General features: G+C 43.2%; 1 protein-coding gene across 3 annotated transcripts in view; it reads right to left on the bottom strand.

Moving 5' to 3' along the window:
• Window positions 1-17,208, bottom strand: part of zgc:77784 (uncharacterized protein LOC402947 homolog) — a 56,313-nt gene extending 39,105 nt beyond the window's left edge. For 2 of the 3 annotated variants that reach the window (XM_037084739.1, XM_037084749.1), the window contains exons 1-2: window positions 16,588-17,208; window positions 5,654-5,980 (exon numbers count right to left, since the gene is read on the bottom strand). In XM_037084739.1, coding sequence (XP_036940634.1) covers window positions 5,654-5,980; window positions 16,588-16,645 — 385 coding nt within the window. In that variant the 5' untranslated portion in view covers window positions 16,646-17,208. The remainder of the gene's footprint in view (window positions 1-5,653; window positions 5,981-16,587) is intronic. The other variant, XM_037084759.1, reaches the window with a different exon arrangement.
• Between the last annotated feature and the right edge of the window lie 2,245 nt (window positions 17,209-19,453).

The raw sequence follows: 19,453 nt of genomic DNA, 5'->3' as shown, positions 1-19,453 counted from the left end.
GAGAAGAGTAAAAAAAAAAAAGAAAGAAAGGGAAAAAAAAGCAAGAATAATGACTGCTGCTGGCATTTTCGAGCAAAGCGAGCTCCTGCTACGAGCTACTTCAGAAACGGAGCAACAGCAGCTATACAAAAAACATAACTTGTGGACCTCGGGGTGCGCAAAATGCATTAGAGCATAAAACACATCACCTCAACTGCAGCTGTGCAGGAAATAGGGACTGACTGCACAGAAAAAAAAAAGAAATCTATCTTAGGTCTTGAATCCTTTTTATGTTTTGACACAAACCTCTATGACTCAGAGCTAAAGTCGGCGTTTGTCCCGGCCAATTATCTTCTATTTCATGGAGACACATCCACACCACTTCTCTGCTCCTGATACCATGCATGAATTTTTCGGCGAGACTTCCTGTTATGCTTTTTACTTACCCAGCGTCTGCGAGAGGTTCGCTACAGGTGTCTTCACTCGTCTTGAAGCTCTTTTGGGTAAACACAATCTATCGCACCTTAAATGGATTCATGTCATCATACATGTGCTCCAGCCCTTTTGACCAGGGGACAGGAGGACAACAATAGTGGAATCAAGCTTGCTGAAATTTTACGCAGCTATTCCAGAGGTCAGTAAATGTACCAGTGATCATTCATCTTCTGATACATTTAAAAAGTTATTCATTGGATTGAGCTCCAAAAATGTGCGCTTTTTTAAGCTGCTCTTCGTCGCACGAAGCTGAGTATCTTTTCATTTTTTGGACCGTTCATCAGACAAAACAACACAAACAATTTGAATATGCGCACTTGGATGATCTAGAAAGCCTAAATGTGTGGCTCAAACAACAAGGCGTTGTTGCAAATCCAAAAGAACCGACTTGGCTGTATGTCTGCTTCATGATCCCACCTTCTTTGCAAAATATTGCAAAACAACTGATACGCCTCAGGGCTTTTTTTTTTATCTTGTTCACTGCTTCACTGCCCATGGGAAAAAAAAAAAAAAACAGTCATTAAGGTGACATCGATCCAGTGGAGGTTTGTGTTCAGAAGACTGAGGACACACCATGGTAGCCTCTTGTCAGTCACAAGGCCTTCCCTGCTTTATTGTCTATTTTACTCTACATGGGACAATAATTTAGATAACATGAACATCAGACTGTGTTGAAGACAGCTCGAAAGTATTGATTGAGACGATTAACTCACTCGGCATCTGTTGCTGGGGCATTAAATCAAGTGAGAAGTAGGATAATTTTCTCATAAGCTTACACACAAGCTGACTCGTTAATGACCCTCTGAAGGCTATCAGAAAGAATGCAGTTTAAAGGGAAATTCCACTTTAGGGTTCACATTTCAGAGCTGAAAGCTCTGTCTGTATTGCATACAGTCTGCGGTGTTCGCGCATCGAAAAGCGACCTGAAAACGAAAGACACACAAAAAAGATAATGAAATACATGAAACGTACAACAGCACCCTGCCTCCAACCCTGCGTCCAGATACAGTGTAACACATCATCCTGGGCAGTGATTTACCCAGGATGCTGTGCCTGAACAAATTAGCGTCAGGGTGAACTTGACATTATACATTTAAAATGGCTAAATGCCCTCAAAAGTAAAGGTGACAAGTGCTAGCTTGTTAGTTAGCTTGCTTGTTGTTTACTTAGATGTTATTGCAATGGGGTTTTTTTTTTTTGTTTTTTTTTTTTTTCTTTTAAATCAGCCGCAGGCAGATAGCGAAAAGGACCTGAAACAGGCGCCCCAGGACAGGCTCATAACAACAGTCTACATGAAGTGAGTCAGACTGCACAGACCCAAACACAGCCCTTTTATTTATTTTTTTCCTCTGCGATCTATATTTGACCATAATCATTTTTAAATATAATTCAGCAGAAGCGATTCCAGCCAAGATGCCACTTCAGTGTAAATAATAAGCAGACGTTGTGCCAGTAAATTCAAATTAAGTACCCGGGGGTCAAAAAAAAAAATTATGAGCGGCTCCGTGAGTGAAGAGCAAATCTGTGAGTCCACTGCAGAGAAAAGTCTTAGTCATGCAGCACAATGCATTATGCATCATTCACCGGCAATTAATGTGTAATTAATGTGGTTAAACCCAGGTTAGAGTCAGCGCTCCTTCCCCCTACGCAGGCAGACGCGCTGAGAACAGATGCATCGGTATTAATTACTGCTCAGTGGGAGTTTTAAAGCTCTTCCTCCACCCACCTGTTGCCCCTCAGACTCCTGCTTCGCACACACACACTCACACATTACTGCAAGACCACCAGCTTAAAAACTGGCCTCTCATTAACACTGCGGACCACCACCCCCTCCCGCCCCATCCCACCCTCCTCTCCGCTCGCTGCCAGAGCTAATTGGGTCACTGCTTACCCCACAGTCAGCACAACCTCACACAGAGGGGAGGGGGAGTCTAAGACCACCACCATGCTGCCTTAGCATATGCCCTCGCTGGCCACAGGCGGCGAGATTAGAACAAAAAGCAGGCCCTTATTAATGCTGTTAGTCACTCGGTGCCTGCAGGTGAGTCATCCCTCCACTGATCTGACTGCACTGTACACAGCGCTTAATTCCATTATCGATGTTTTAGAAGAGGCAGCATGACTGTGCACGCATCACGTCCTTCCCCGGCCTGGATGTTTGCATTAGCCGCAGCTGTTTATGCTTTTATTTATTTTATTTTTTTTACCAACATACAGTTTATGTTGTGGAGGCCGTCCCTATTTCTGGACATGAGCTTCCAGATGAGTTCAGCCAGCCGTGAGCACTTCCACGCAGTGTTAAGTGCCAGTTAGGAAGCCAGAATATGGCGGAAGATAGGACTGCGCTCAAATTGCTGTTTTGTGTTTTTATAACGAGGACAGTTCGACCTTGCTAATCTAACGCTCCTTCCCCCTAATCAACCCACTGACTAATCCATTTCCCCGTGCCAAAGAGAGCCGCGGTTCAGCCCAGGGCCGAGCCGCACTGGCACAATTAGGAGGGAGGGAAAGACAATGGCACGTGTCCTGAACCGAGGAGGGAAAATAATAGACATGGCTCCTAGTAGGAGCTTCTTACTTCACTGCACTTTCACAAAGATAGGAGGGGAGGCACACACTCCCCTGCTGAGCTCTGGAGACAGCAGACAACACATCTGTGCAAGAGAAACACATGCGAAATGCATGGGAGCTCACACACACGGTTCTGCTGGTACGGACAGGGAGGACTCTCACATGATGTGATGATAATCCGGCTGCCTTTGAGAAGGTCTCCACAGGTCGAGCGACACAATACTACTGAGCCGCGGCGATTTGTTTCTTATTGAACCGATCAAGCAAAAATGCCAAGAACTGTGATTATTCCCTCCACATATGAGTCAGTCGAATATGTTAGGGACATCTGTGACACTTCAAAACAGCACGTTGGTCTCTGGGAAGCAATAACAGGAACCTTTCGCTGTTTCCTGACAGTTTACCGACAAAACGCTAATTGATAATGAAAATAATAGTAATCGCTGCTCTCGTTTTCTGTGTAGGGACTAAAGAATAAGTGGCTGTGATGTGGAGAAAAAAAAGGAGAGATAAGTAGAAGCTATTTAAGGCGAAGTTCCAACATTTATCAACCTGAGTGGTATTCTCACACTTTTTGTCCATTAGTCACGATAACACTTTATTTCACCACCTCCATTATAAAGAATCTGGAAAGTCAGACTCTGGCAGGAGAGACGCTGATCGCAGCAAGAAGCACGAGCCTCCTACAGCTTTCCCAAACTCTTCACTTTAACAGAAATCATCTCAAGCACTTTGATTGAGTCTGACCGACACGGAAAACAGTCTTCCCGCAGCTGCTGAAGTGAGATGCATGGCATAACTGATTAACTCTGACACAAAGTCAAGTGTTTGAGGTAATGTTTTTCTGTTAACCTGAAGAGTTTGGGATGTTGTAGGAGGCTCAGGCGCGTTTACTGATTGACGCTGATCCCGCCAGACGCCCTAAATCTCTACAGCAGAGGTGGGGAATAAAATTAGAACATGCACTGAGCCAAATTCTCTCTCCTGAAATTGATTTTTTTTTTTTTTTTTTACCCCAATTCACGTCGTCTGTGGAGACCGTAAACTGATCACATAAACTAGAGTGGCGCTGAGTAGAGCGCAAACCTCCGCCAAGGCCCAGCACTCCCCTTTAATTCAATCAAACCTAATGCGACACTGCATTTAACGTATTCAAATCGACATTAAAGCACATCTGATTGACGAAAAAGGTAAATAAAACACCCGATCACACGATGTTAAAGAAGGCAAGGAAAGATTATTGGATCTGTGTGCTGTGTGCTTTATTCAGATCCACAACAAAAGTCAATCGGATCTAATCTGGGCCGAGACCTGTCCTCCATCCAAGTTTTCTGGAAATACATTCAGTAATTTCTGAGTAATCCTGCTGCCAAACCAACCATCAGACAGACAGGGATGAAAACATGACCTCCTTGGTAAAGATTAGGGCTGGCATGATTAATCTGCATTGATAATAATCAAGATATTCAAAAATGAAATGTTGATATCATGATATTATTCTGTAAACAATCCAGCGGCCGTTTCTCTCTGTTCTTACTTTGCCTTGGTAGATGGCTTTAATGCACCTTAACACATGTTGCCTCATTAATGTTTCAAATGTAAGTCTGAATTTATTTTCCGAAACTATGTTATTATCTAAACTGTAGTCATGGTGATACTTTACTACAGACCTCCTCTTCACCAACCTCTAACATCAGAAAAGACAAAACGTATTAATACACTATATTGAAATGTTACAACGTTGGCCAATGACTAACATATTATTTTATCCATGTTACCTACAGAGTTACGTACTTAAAGGTGTAATATGTCAGAATACTTGTTGAAAACAGTCAAAAAATTGACTGAATGTGGAGAAACAACACTGTTGACCAAATGACGCCTGTGTATTATGTTGCAGAGACATCTCCAGGGAAAATAAGGGCTGACTGGAAACCAGTCACGCCGGCAGCCTGGCACCATGTCCATCTGCTTTCACATTTCACTCCATTAGAGGCTAAATAAATGAATAAACGTTCACTTTTGTCCTGTGTGTCTGTGTTGTTGTTGCTGCTCTGAGGAAAACTGAAAGTTGCCTCTTTTATTTTCTCGTCCACTTGTCTTTGTCACAGCGGGGTCAGAATGATGCCACTTAGAGACGCTAAATTGTCCGTTTCCATTTTCAGTTCATGCCTGGTTTCCCTAAATTGGTCAGCGAAGAAGTAGTTAACAAGCAAAACTTCCCCGGAAAGTGTCTAAATTCACTGGGGTGCCTCTTCTCAAGCTGCAATTAAACACCTCACACACAAAAACACAGAGGACGAAAGACATAAAACTTGTTGTCTCGGCTGCCTAAATCCACAGGCTATTACTTATTACTGAATTTATGTCCAGCATCTATTCAGGGGCCGCTTCCTACAGTGAGGCTGTTTCATATCATCATTTTTAAGCACAGCCAGCTCTCCAGTGGACCTCCACAGAGCTGCCAGACAGCTGCGAGAAAAGATCTGGGACACAACTGTGAAGCATCTGCATGCTGCACACACATCAACATGTAGCGCAGAAGACAACACACACACACACACACACACACACACACATATTTAGGACCATGATCAATAAGCCTTACTGGCGACGTCCAGTGAGGCATTACGACTAATGGCCTCTCCCAGGTAGTTGCGGGCCACACAGGTGTAGACGCCCTCGTCTGGTTTGCTCCGGCGCCCGTGCACGATGCGCAGGAAGAAGAGGGAGCCGCTGGGCAGGAGCATGCGGTGAGAGCGGGGGTCATCCTTGTCCGTCTCCACGCGCTCGCCATCCTTGTACCACTCTATGCTCGGGGTGGGGCGGCCCTCCGCCTTGCAGTTGAGGGTGGCGGGCTCCCCCTTGGAGACGATCAAATCCGAGGGGTCCTCCACAATCCGAGGTGCGCTGTCTTCAAACCGTGCCCGGGACCCTGTGGGGTAGGAACACAGGCAGAGAAAACATGTAATCTCTCAGATGAAACCAAAAGAAAGAAGTCTTCTTTTGAAAAGTTTTTTTGCGCGTTTGGATAAATCTGTGTGCGGCGAAGCAACAAATCGTGGCGGGGGGGGGGGGGGGGGGGGGGAGTGCGACTCAAAGACATCACGTTCTCCAGAGACAACCTGTACCTTTCAGATCAGCACGTTTGATATCCGTTTTGTTCTCGCTGTAGCCTGAAGAAAACATATTTATAGCAGAGGATTTTCACAGAGAACATCGCCTGCACAGAGGACGCATTCACCCATGTGATATGTTAATGGACAATCTCTGTGTCAATCAGGATTGTTGCCGAGGTGGAGATGAGAGCTGAGGGTAAGACCCCGGTCACACCCGTCTATTCAAGAGGAGGACTTGAGAATTGAGCGAGGCCGAGCGATATATCTGACTCCCATACAGTATCGCTCTCCCTGGGGATCCGTTACAATCTATCTTCCCTCGGCTGTGAGGGAGAGACACGCTGCCTCGTGTCATAAGGTAAGCTTTTAGAGCAAGACCAAATGTCTGGAGCGGTGTGTTACAGTTAGAGAAATGAATAATTCAGAACGCCGCTGCTCTTAGTTTGGTTCTGGGGGAACAGATGGTCTCTCCCTCACTCTCAGAGAGAGAAAAAAAAAAAAGAAAAAAAAGAAAATGAAATGGTCACTGTGCCACCGATTATTGTGCTGCTCTGTCTGGGGCATTATTTTCAGCACATAATCTAGACATGCATGAAAATCCTCCATTATCACGGCAGAGGAGCAGTCAGGAGTAACCTAATGACACACATGTTGTCGCACATGCTTCTGCTACATTATACTTAAATCGGAGGCTTCAGGATAAAGCCGCACTCTCCAGCTGTAAGCAGATTTATGTCTTTTTTTTTTTCATGAACTGATTTGATCCGTGCCGAGGCCCCGGAGTCGCCATCATGGCACAAACCTGAAGTAAACATCTAAAGTGCGATCCGAGCGCTCTCGGCTAACGCCCCCGGGGTCACAAACCAGGACAGCTCAAAACGCTAATGCATCATGTGGATGAATACTAATCGACGCATTAAAATGTGCCACGGCGCCTCCAGCCAGTCCCACAAAAACACACAGTTTGTTTACGACGAGTGTAAATCATTCTCGTGCGCGCGGGGCCTGCCAGATAATCCTCTAAGATATCATAATGGACTTTCCTTTAGATTACATTCTGACACATCTGTACTGTATCTGTATTGACACATCTGCCTCAACCATTTTTTGCAGCCCAGTGGTTTTACCGCTGCTGAAGCGTGTTTTGTAACGCACGCAACGGTTCACTGTCTCAATCCCCGACTCGTTGCATCACTCTGAACTCTCCCTCTCCTCTGTCCTAACTGGATTTTACCATGAAAACAAACACGGCGAGGCGGTTGACCCCTCGGAAGATTACTCCAGCAGTTTAATGTTAGAGTACCGTGAAGCTTGCACACTTGGCGATCGTAATCCATGAGGCAGAGTCCGAAATGTCTGGAACGGAAAACCGAGGAGATCAACTCTTGGCTGTCTTTCGAACTCCACGTCGAAAGTTTGAAAAAAGGGCTTTACCGTCATGAAAATTTGAGGTCTCCAAGCCAAAACTGAGGTGACCGTCACGGCGGCATCATCGGGGTTTATTTCATCAGACGAACACTATTGCTCATGTTCAACAGCAATCTTCAGTAAGAGACAGAACCACGACTCCAGATCTGATTCTCTTCGAAAAAACATCATCAAATTAAATTTTTTTGACTCTCAGCTTTTCTGAAAATGTTCAGTGTCAGGGTCTTGAATCGCCGAAGACCTCACAACTTGGTGCACATACTATTGGCTCAGGCCATCCATCAAGGTTAATTCTCCTTTAAAAGTTGTAACATTCAGCTGATTTCTTTTATTTTTATTTTTTATTTTTTGCAGTTCAGGGACAGCAATATGAGCTGTAGACACAACATCAGCTTTGTTTCCATCTGCCAAGAGAATGTGAAGCCCGAAGAACTTTTTAAATGTTTTATAGAAGCGAAAAGAAAAACAAACAAACAGGAAAAACAACTCAGGCATGTTTCCATCAACTCGGTTTGGAGTGATGAAACTAGGCCACGAAAAGAATCATCACATTGTTTTGCAAACCAGAAACCAAACAAGAAAAAGAAGAAGAAGCTAAACCAGTCGCCTCCGCCGTCGGAGGGAATGAGGGAATTAATGACAGACGCGGCTGCATTTTTGGTCTCCACCACCTCCTGAGAGACAGATCTCGCTTTCCATGCCCCTCGATGTTCACCGGCTAACGGCTAAATGTCGGTGGTGTGCAGCGAGTGTTTTTCCTGTTTCTTATGCAGAACACAGCTGCCTTCTGCGGCGAGGAACGAGGCACGGGAGAGCGGTGAATTACAGTCAAAGCAGTGAAGTTGTGTGCCGTAAAAAACTGCGGCGACACGTCCGTAGTTAACATGATAAAAGTGCAGCTTTAATGTTTGTTTTAATGTGAGCCAAGAAGAGCACACATTCCTCTGAGGGCCTTTTATAGCTCGTGTTTTTAATATATATGATTGTTTTAATTAGTGTGGCTGTGTGAGTGTGCGATATCTGTTTTGCGTATATATCATACACAAACACTGTCTTGTTGCGATCCTGTATAAGTGTTACTTTTAATTCCCTGAATAAATAAGGTTTATCTGAACCAGGAGCTATAAAATCCTTTGTGGATTTGAAGGAGGAAGTATTTTCTTGCTAATCGCTGCGTAATCCTCCACTGGTTTTATAACTCTGCGTACATTTAATCTCTCAGTTCTTTATCTCTTATAGTCTTTGATTACTCTGATCACTTCCTTTATACGGTGCCCAAACTTTCCAAAGAAAACCGAACGAGAACTTTATGTTCGGGGCTTTTCTGATAGACATTTTACGTTCATACACACTGCAGCGCAGGATAAATGGCTGCCTCATCAATCGAACCATCCAATAAAACCATCAATCTCACATTAACAGCTCCATTAACCATTAAAGACGGGTCGTTTTCATCCTTTAATTATATACATTTAGAGCGGCTGTCTGGCTCTCTGTTTTCATAAGATCCAAATGTCCTTTTTTTGCCCGCTGTGTCAGCCCTGGTTGCTCTCAGTTGGTCTGAAAGTCACCGTGACAAATTCTTCTACATTAATTTTATTTGAAAATATATAAATGGGGATAATAAACGAGGGTTAATGAGTGCTTATACAACTATAACTATCATGGGACAGGATCAACGCAGCGCCGCTCTGAGGTATTACAGGAAAAATAGTCCTTTCTGATTAAAAAAAATCAAAAAAAGAACTAGAGGTGGCCGAAGTGACAAGCAACAAGCCGCTCCTGAGACAAGTGTGCAATCAGAGAAAAGTCTCCGCCACCTTGAGCGCGACAGCAAACACATTTTCTTCGTGAGGGAGAATATTTTCGCAGTAATGTTCGCTCCATGACAGGAAGATTGTGGTGCTGCGGTTGAAAGCACCTTCCAGCCCAAAAAAGAAAAAAAGTCTGTCAGCCCCGCCTGTGACACGGAAAAAATAAAACGTCACGGGCGATAATGGGGGACGTCTGTGGAGGTGCGTTTTTAGCCGGATCAAAAACACGGCCCATTAGAGCCTGCAGTGGGTCCTCAGAGATATCCAAGTGACTTGATTTGTGTGAAAAAACATTTCATCTGGGGCATCCTGGTGTGAAATCACTTTCAGATTTACACATAGGAAAGGACATCGTCTACTCATGTAGTTGAGTTTCAGGACAAATTACACAAACACGGGAAAAGATGTTTCACAAACTGCTGCTTCAGTTCATTGAAGCCGTTTTTATGATCCAAGAAAACTCACAGCTTTGATCGATGGGGTGCATATTTTCAATTTGCTGTACATCCACCTTTATGAAAGTATAATTTTTTTTTGGTGGGGGGGGGGCTTCAGGATCAGAGATTGGAGTTACGTCTGGCTGCTTTAAGTAGTTTCCCAGCAGCAAATAAAACAGCAGATGAGTTTAAAAGAAAAACAACGAGATATATCAACTCAACAATCCCATTGGTTTTCAGCACACAGGCGCTCAAATGCACAGCTTCGCATGCAAGTTGATCCAAAGCGCTTTAATTGGAACATAACAATATGTCACAAACACACACAACATCATTGTGTCGCAGCTTCGATGAATCAATGCAGCCTTTTTTCTTTTTTTCTTTTTAAACACGTCTTCACTCCATCCGAACCTCGCGGACCTTCAGTGCGAGGGGGCCAGAGCAGAACTCAATAATCCATATGAGTGAATAGCAGTCAACCTTGAGCTGTCATCCAATGTGCAGGAGCTTTTGTGAATGAAGCACGTCGCCGGCCCTAATGCAAGGTTGTCGCTCCCTGGTACACTCTCAAGGCCGCGCTGCGTACAGATGGATGTGTCAGGGTGGTGGAGGCGGCAGAGGTGCTTTTCACGGAGAAGCAGTAAATTTAGCAGCTCTGCTCATTTTATACGCGGTGACATTGAAGCTGATGTGTTCTTTTTTTGTCATACGTTCCAATATTTATGGATATTAAACGCAATACAGTACGTGTCCATCTGCTCCTTGACAGCCTACTCATGTTAGTATTCTGAGTGAGGGGTTTTCTATGTTAGTATGCCGTGTTGTACATTAACGCTAATGAATTTAAATCTCCCATGATTGATTTTTTTATGGCCACTTGGGTGCAGCATACAGGCCGCGCAAAGACAACATTAGCATATGATCAATTTATCATATATGATTCAAAGTTGATGTGGCATTTGTTAGCAAGCAGATATTTATTCACATCCAGGAGCTATGGAGCAACATTATTATTGATGTGGAGTCGTGTTCAAAGGATGAATGTAAGTCAAGCACGGTCTCCATTATGTTCACCTGCTACTTACTGAAAGCCAAGCAGGTTATGTTCTCACCCGCGTACATTCGTTGGTTGATTGATTACTTTTGCTGTGGATCCAAATATAAGGGACGGATCTCGGAATGTTTTCTCACTTTCTTCAACATGGACAGATAGGAGGAAGCTTCAAGACTGTATGTGATCAAAGTTTTACTTGAATGCACACACAAAAAAAAAACACGTGTTTTTGAACAAGACCTGTGAACATTTCCAGCTACTTGTCACAGGAAGTCGGACCTTCTCAAATCCATGAGCGTTGGGAGCCAAACCATGACGCTTTTCTGACCCTAACCAAGTGGTTTTTGTGTCTAAACATAAGCGGAGAGAGGAGAGAAATAAAAGAATATGACATCAAAAGATGATGATTGGGTTGTTTTTCAGCATTTTTAATTCATTTCTACAGGAACAGTGCCTGGATCTTGATGAACATAATCAGGTGTATTTAGGTGGCTGGTATATGAGTAAGTAAAATAAGGGGACCCTTGGTGGAGGTATGCATTCTACTGAGTGCCGTTCTAGTTGCTAACTGTGTCTGTTTGCCTGTTTGGTGCTGAACAAATAGTGTGCAGAGTGGTTTGCCAAAAACAGTCACCTGCTATGGCTAAAAAAGCAAAAGAGTGTGAATCGAAACAGTGACCTGAAAGTGGCTATGACGCTGTATAAGGCTGAGGAGAGCTGCGGATACAGGCAATAAGTCTTTGTCGCCTCATTACTACCAGCAGCCTCTCTCACATAACCATTTAATACATCACCTTTAAATATAGAATATATAACTTTCCAGATGGCTAAATGGCTAAAAACAGCTAGTTGTGTAATTACAGTATCTAAAATGTGTTCAACAATGTTGAAACCAAGAGAAATTAATTGAGCGTAACGTGAAGAAAACCTCACTTCTGTGAACTTTTCCGCCTCAGTAATATATGTATATAGATTTTCATCTGCAAAGTTGCATGTTGATTGTAGCGGTCCCACGCTACATCTGTCTTATGCTTTGTCCGTGGCAGAGAGACCACACCGTGCATTTAAAAATAATAACAAATACAGCCGCGTTAATTGTTATGCTCTCCCGCATTCTGTGACTGGCAGCCTATATAGATTGTACTGTGTGCGTGTTGCAGTTTGTATCAACTTTATCCAATGGAGGTCGGAAAAGTGCACAGTTTCACGAGAAAAGCGAGTACAAGTGACGGGCTGTGTGGGATTATTTGTTCTCTCGTCAGCCGCATTAATAAAAATGCGAGCTACAAACTCATTATGATCTCATCGTGTGTGTACAGATGAGTAGTTGGTTTGTTGATTGTGGTGTTTGTCAGAGAATCGTGAGGATCTCTTAATTTATTCACAGAACAAATGGAGAAGAAAAAAAAGAGAGAGAAATCCAGAGAATGCAAGCAGTCAAATGAAAGCCCATTAGCGCAGCACGCCTGCTCTGATAGACAAGCTATCACATTGGCCCTAATTGCAAACTCAGACACGCCCACATGTTTGCTCGTGGCGTCTCCTGCGTTTCTGCCTCATCGAACGCGCAGAGTTATTGGGGTAAGAGCTGAGGGGCTGATCAAGATCACACAAAACCCCGCTAACTCGGGCTACATTTGACGTTTCTTGGCTCGTAGCTGCGGCATTGCATAACAGGGAGGTGGGGGGGGGGGGGGGGGGCTTTCATTAATTAGTATTTCTAAATAGTAACCTCGCATCCTCCCCAGGGGCTCAAGTGTACTGCTGTCACGCTAATGTGTGAAAACAACACAAGTCCTCAGAGGCGACATCTCTGCTCCGCTTCAGATCTCGGTGCCCTTTAGCGACAGCTAGGCTCGGAGCAGAAAAATCACACACAGGAACCTGGACCCGTCTGAGCTCACAGCGTGATATCTGGAGACAAACACGACTATCTACCTGTTTGGCACGCCGCTCAGAGACTAACTTTTCAGTGCGAGTCGAACTGAGACAGGAGCAGAAGGCTGGCAGCTTGTCTGTGGGGCTGGTGGCTGTCTGCTGAGATTTCCTTGTCTTTTTCAATTTCAATTCATTTACATACTTAAAAAGGCCAAAAAAAAAAAAAAAAAAAAAAAAACATTCAAGGAGTTCTTGTGACTTTGCCAAGTAATCTCTGCGGGAGCGCGATAACGTGCCACGGCAAACTAAATTTCAAAAGCAGAGACGTCAGGTTTGAGTTTCTTCTGGCGACAGTCTGGGTCGTTTTTTCTTTTTTTCTTTTTTTTTTTAAATTTTTGAGCCCCTTTGTTTGGCAACCGTCCTCCTCACCAGAAATCTAATCCCTGCATGATGTCATGAGCGACTGTACCAGAAGTGGGACGCCGTCAACATCCGGCAACATGACTCAAGCCTGTGGCGCACGGTGGTTTCATCATCCGCGGCCACCTCATCAAGAGGGGCTGTGAGAGGCTTTAGTCAGCCTTCAGCCATATTTGTCACCGAGTAATGAGCAGGAGGACGGAGTGGACACAAATCACCAGCTAACGGTTGTTTAGCATCAATTAGTTCCACGGCCAGCATGCAAACAGCTGAGTGTGAATGCTGCTCAAGATAACTGAGGTTTCAATGAGAGGTATTAGGGTCGACACTGACGGCGTCTTAATTGAGATTTGGTGTGTGTGTGTGTGTGTGTGTGTGTGTGTGTGTGTGTGTGTGTGTGTGTGTGTGTGTGCGTGGAGCAGCTGCTGTGTGAAATCGAATGCAATTTGGGAGGGACGCTGTTGTTGCATTTGTTTTCAATCACACACGAGGAGAAACACAAAACCTCTCCCCCCAAGCGCACAATCTTCATATCGACCCCGAAGACGTTACTGGCCGGACTCGCCGACACAGACGGAACATATCTCGCTGCAGCCGACACATTTTAATATAAAAACTACAGGATAAATTCCTCCAGTGTGGCGTTTGTCTCAACACGGCTCCCGCAGAGCTTATTAAGACCTGTTCCTCTTCTCTGGAGCGTTTTTATGAAAGTACACACCGCCCTGCGGGAACGTGCAGTTTGATAGAGGTGGGAATGAGAGGAAATAACCCACTCCAGATTAATGGATGAAGGCAGATGGTGTGGGTGTCGAAAAAGTGCCTTTAATGTTGAGAGGTGGCACCGGTTTATAACGATGAAGCGGAGCGAGCTGAGAGAGGCGTTGAGGGGGCCACAGAGCTCAGGGATCAGAGTTTAATCATAATATCGAGGAAGGTGTAATTTAGAGCTAGACTGATAAATTGACCAGTTTAAGATTAACTGGTAAGTGTATATTTGAGGGGTTTTAAGGTCGTTAAGAAACGGTAGAAACATCCTGTCTGCCCACAAGAGACTGGCACCTCTCGCTTCAATCAGTACATGTATATTAACAAAGGATCACGTGAAGGATATCACTCCTGCTGACGATCATCTCCTGACTCTGCAGTTCCCTTTCCCTCCACAAAGCATTTTAGCATCTTTCAGCTAATTGTTTTGGTTTTAGGGACTGTGACTGTTGCTTTGGTTCACCTGCTCTTATCCGTGTCATTTTCAGCAGCAGAAGCACAAATGTTTCCATTAAAAACAATGTCTGAAAACAATTAAAAGTATGCCTCCTGGCCTGCAGCAAACAAAGTTAGCAACTACCTAGCAAACATAGCGTAGTAGCATTTAGCTGCTAAAGAGCCCAGAGGAGTTGGTGTACACCAAAGACAGCTAAAAGAAGATGGATGCAGGACGTAGATAATTCCAAAAGAAATGCTAATGTTGTGAATGTATCTGATGGGTATGTAGATCAGGCCACCAAGAACAAGCAGCACACTTTGAAGCCAGGTGTGGTAGTGGCTAAACCGTGGGATTACATCATCAGGTGATGCACTGGGGCCCAAACATTCCTTTGTCAGGGTCTGTAAAATGGTGGATAAATGTTTTTGACCATCACAACAGCCACCAAATGACTCATATGACTGTCAGAATTCAGAATCTAGAAGAGCTGCATGATTAAATTATTTAAACCCCATTCAAGTTAGCTAGCCGCTAAACCAGAAGTTAGCTCTATGGGCCTAACATGTGGAGGCTCTGTCATTTTGGTCATTTCTGGTTTCATGTGCCACTGAGCAGCTTTTGCCTCCATGGCTGAATCCAGGTATTATTCTAACATCCTTGATGACAGACGAGGGCGAGACCTGTACCTGTAGACACAATTTCCCTTGTAAAACATTTGAAAACTCTTCCTCCAGGTCAGTGCTAGCATTAGCAGAGCTCAGTTAGCAGTAGCATGAATTAATCCACCAGCAGGACGAGAGTCTCGCCCTGACAGCTTACTCTTATCTGATACTTAGGTTGCATTCAAACGTCCAGACTTCCAAAACTCACAATTTGTCCAGTCAACATGGGCTTCCAGAGACCGCACTTCACTGGTTTAACTACCCATAATTCAGTGCCAGAAGGACAGGAAGTTTTAGAAATTATCATGGATGCGTAAAACAGTTATTTCACTTAAACATTATGTGTATCATGGTGGCCAGAGATCAATTTTTATGCACATCCTGCTGTAGAACTATGTAGACATAAAGGCTGAGGAGTTAATGAAATGTGATGTATGACTGCAGTCTTTAGGTCCGTCTGTCAGCAGCTTATATCAGCATCGTAGTCCGACGCCATCGCAGAATTGACGTGATCTGCGAGGTCATCACCCATCACCACTAGATAAAACATCGCTCCACAGCACCACTAGTGGACGAAAACTCAACAGGGCACCTTTAATGGACCCTGTCACAAATGCTCTGTACATACATTTAATCAATTCAGGCATATATGTATATTAATTGTTTTCAGACTTTTGAATCATCAGCCAGGCTCTGATTTAAATTGTGACTGTAGCCTGAAGCATCAGTGAAGATTTCCCGGATTCATTTTCATTTGGCTAAAAGCTTAAAACCGAATGGCACAGTTCAGGCATTTATGATCAAAATACAAATATATTGTAAAACATCTGCACTCTCATGAATTGTTTCCTGAGCCTTGCTTTTTATTTAGGGTTTGGATTAGGGCTCATGAATATTTAAGCTGTTATAAGAGCAATGGTTAAAAAAAAATAATCTCTCTCTGAAGGTAATCAAAAAGAGCTTTTAAAAGCATTTTCTAATCATATATATGAGTGTGTGTATCCAGGGAAGCCGACTCTGACACTGTCGCTGAGAGTGTGTGTGCTCACAGCTGTCTCACTAAAAGTGAGAGTTAAATGGTTTCACTTTGGAGCTCCTCTCGACCTCACTCCTACTGCCTAATGGCCTCCCCTCAGCGCTCAGAGAGGGAGGAGGAGGAGGGAGGAAGGGGGGGGGACACTTTGAGGAAACGTGCGTCTTCTCGGCATTCACCCTCCTGGTATTTAAATATTGCAAATGAATGCCTGTGTGACATTTGCTTGTCATAATTCAGTTTAGTGTTCCCACAGCTGTCCGGGGGAAAAAAATAAATAAATACAAACATGTCTGAAATGAATCTAAACACGACATGTACATCCATCTGGAGGGACCGAGAACAAGATAAGACGAGGCGAGACGGTCACACCATATGGGCTCTGAGTGTGTGTGTGTGCAGGCAGAGAAACAGGAAAAACACACATCTGCGTGGTCACATAATTATTGTTTGTTTGTTGTTGTTTCTTTTTTTCTTTTTTTTTTTTTACCTGATCCGATGGTGATGAATGAGACAGCCACAAGAAGACGCAAATGTCCAAAGTTCATCTCCACTCTCTCTCTCCAGGAGTCCAAATCAAAATCGAGCCCTCCCCGCTCCTCGGATCGTCCGGATCTGACTGAAGCTGCGCCTCTTCGGAGCAATGAGCCTCAGCTGGACTATTTCAAGCGAGTCAAATCATCCCGGAGAAACTTTGATATCACTCCCAGAAAGCCATGACAGCAGCAGCAGGAGCAGCAGAGGAGCAGCAGAGGAGCAGGGTGATGGTGAGGAGCAGCAGCAGCAGCAGCAGCAGCACCGCCCCGGAGAAACCTAATAACTAAACTCAGCAGCAGCACTTCTTCTTCTTCATCCCCGCATGGTCACACTCACTTCTTTATTTCTAACACAACCCAGCAGCTGCGATAACTATAATAAAACAAATTAGGTTTCCCTATATTTCTCTCATATATAGATGAATTCCCCCCTCTCTCTCTCTGTCTCTCTGCTGTGCTCCGGACAGCGGCGGGTTGCGGACGCAGTTGGAGCGAGACTGACGCGCTGCACATGCCGAGCCGAGCTGAGCCGAGCTGAGCTGCGCACTCCCTGCTATCCGCACCAAATCCTCAGCAGCCTCCAGGAGTCAGTGTTTTAAAGGGACAGGCACGACTTTCTGCCTCCTGCATGTGTGTCATCTCCAGCTATACAGGTCCTCACAGCGCTGTGTAGATGTAGGGAAGTCCACTTCCGCCAGGTGAAGAAAAGAAAGGATGTTAAATACTACATGATAGTATTCTATACTATGCTACATTTTCCAGTGGACATCATAGAACACCAAAATTATTAAATAAAGTTCAAATTATTCATAGTTACTTAATAAAACTTCAGAATTATGAGATAGAAAGTCAACTTTTCTCTAAATTATGTCAAAATTTAGAATACAACATTGTAATTGTTAGATAAGAAAATCATAATTACAAGATAAAAAGTCAGAATTATGAGATAAAAAGTTATAGTTATTGAAGAAAGTCATAATCTACGAACTGCCATGGATTTTTCTTTTTTTACACACCATTATTTCACGATAACGATGTATTATCTCTTTATCTCGACATAACAAAGATTGTTTTCTGGTGATAATGAATTAATTAACAATGTGTTCCGTAATATTAAATCAATTAGCAAATGTTTAATTACGTTTCACATTACATTGCTAAGTTAACATTAGCCTACATTTTGGTTACCTTAGCTGAAGCAGCCAGATAGATAGGAGTTTGTCAGCCTCTCATCTGCTAACTGGTCGTCCCTAAACAAACCCTGTCAAGTAAACAAACTAATGTGAAGTGTAACTTACCGGTAGCCTACAGCTACAGCCGGCTACGGAAGCCGTTTGTGGCAGCTCTTGTAGGGTGAAATCAAGATGAACACATTATTGATTAACTCGTTATCAAGAGAAAACAATCTTTGTTATATCGAGATAACGAAATAAATTAATTTGTTATCATGAGAAAACAATTTTTGTTATATCGAGATAACGAGATAAAAAGTCGTTATCTCGAGATAACAGTGTATTGAAAAAAAAGAAAAATCCGTGGCTGTTCTCAGCTTCCGTAATAATCATGAGATAGAGAGTCAACATTTTCAAAAACAGTAACCAAAAACTCATAATAATGGAAAATAAAAGTTACGTTATTTGATACAAAAATCACAGTTATGTTAAAGAAAGTCAACATTTCTGATTTTAAAAAAGACCACATTATTAAACAAAAAGTCATAATGGTGGAGACTTTTGAGTTTTTATCTCTTTTTTATCTCTTAATCTCTCAGTTTTAATTTATCATTCATCATGAACTGGTTGAAATGAGCCTCCATAGATTAGATAAAACGTACAATATTCTCTGGTCCTTCTGTGTTAGCACAGTTATTGAAGTTACAAGTGTTAGACGAGGGCTGAGGGTTAAGTTTCAGGTCATGAGCAGTGATTTAAGGTTTAAGGTTGTGAAACTGAATTTGAGTCTTAAATCTTTAGTGTTAAGTTAATCTTATTTAAAAATAAATAACCTGACAAAGTTTAAAAGATGCCCCAACAATACGGTTGGCACTTTAAATGAATTAGATACAGATGTTTTAATGAGCCTTGGATTCATCTGAGGTATCAAAACAAACAAATGTTATACAAAACTATTTTTGATTAGTCAACTTTGTTGAAGTTCTTAAAACTCCTGTAGGCAACACTAACACACTAAAACTGTGTTTAGGGGTCACAACTTCATATTGTTGAATGTTTTTAATTGGCTTGTTAAAACTTTGTGTTTGAGTTCTTGTTTTTTGTTTTGTTTTTTTTTAAATTCGGGTTAAAGACGCTCTGTGGAGCTACTTGTGTTGTGCGGGCAGCCTGTTTTTAATCAATCTCTGAGCTAACTTCAGCTGCTGTTGCTCGCTGTTAGCAGAGCGGAGAGATCCACACGACTGAACATCATGATGTAAAAAACGAAAAGGGAACAAAAGAGCAAACAGAGAAGCAAGCTGCAAAAAAAAAGAAAAACAAAATCAATGAATAAACAACAATAAATCTACTAATGACAACATGTACCCACTGTATCTTAAAAGTTCACATGTTTAAGGGTTTTTTGTTCTTAGTGATGCTGCTTCGTAAAAATCCTGTAAATGATTGAGTGTGAATGTGCAGTAAGGCGGATCATGGTGAAAGGACTGAGCTCACGGGCCTGCAGGGCTTCCCTTTTGTCTGGAGCACTCACACTAATGGCAGCAAGCTTCCACACAAAGTGCAGGAGGAGTTTTTCTACTTTACCATGTTCAAAATACACACCCGGAATAGCTTCACTGAGGACAGCACTATAATCTTTATTTTCCAT

This window comes from Acanthopagrus latus, chromosome 2 (genome assembly GCF_904848185.1).
Source record: "Acanthopagrus latus isolate v.2019 chromosome 2, fAcaLat1.1, whole genome shotgun sequence".
NCBI classification, from domain to species: Eukaryota; Metazoa; Chordata; class Actinopteri; order Spariformes; family Sparidae; genus Acanthopagrus; species Acanthopagrus latus.
Note: the sequence above shows the minus strand (reverse complement) of the source record. Positions and strands in the feature narration are given on the sequence as shown.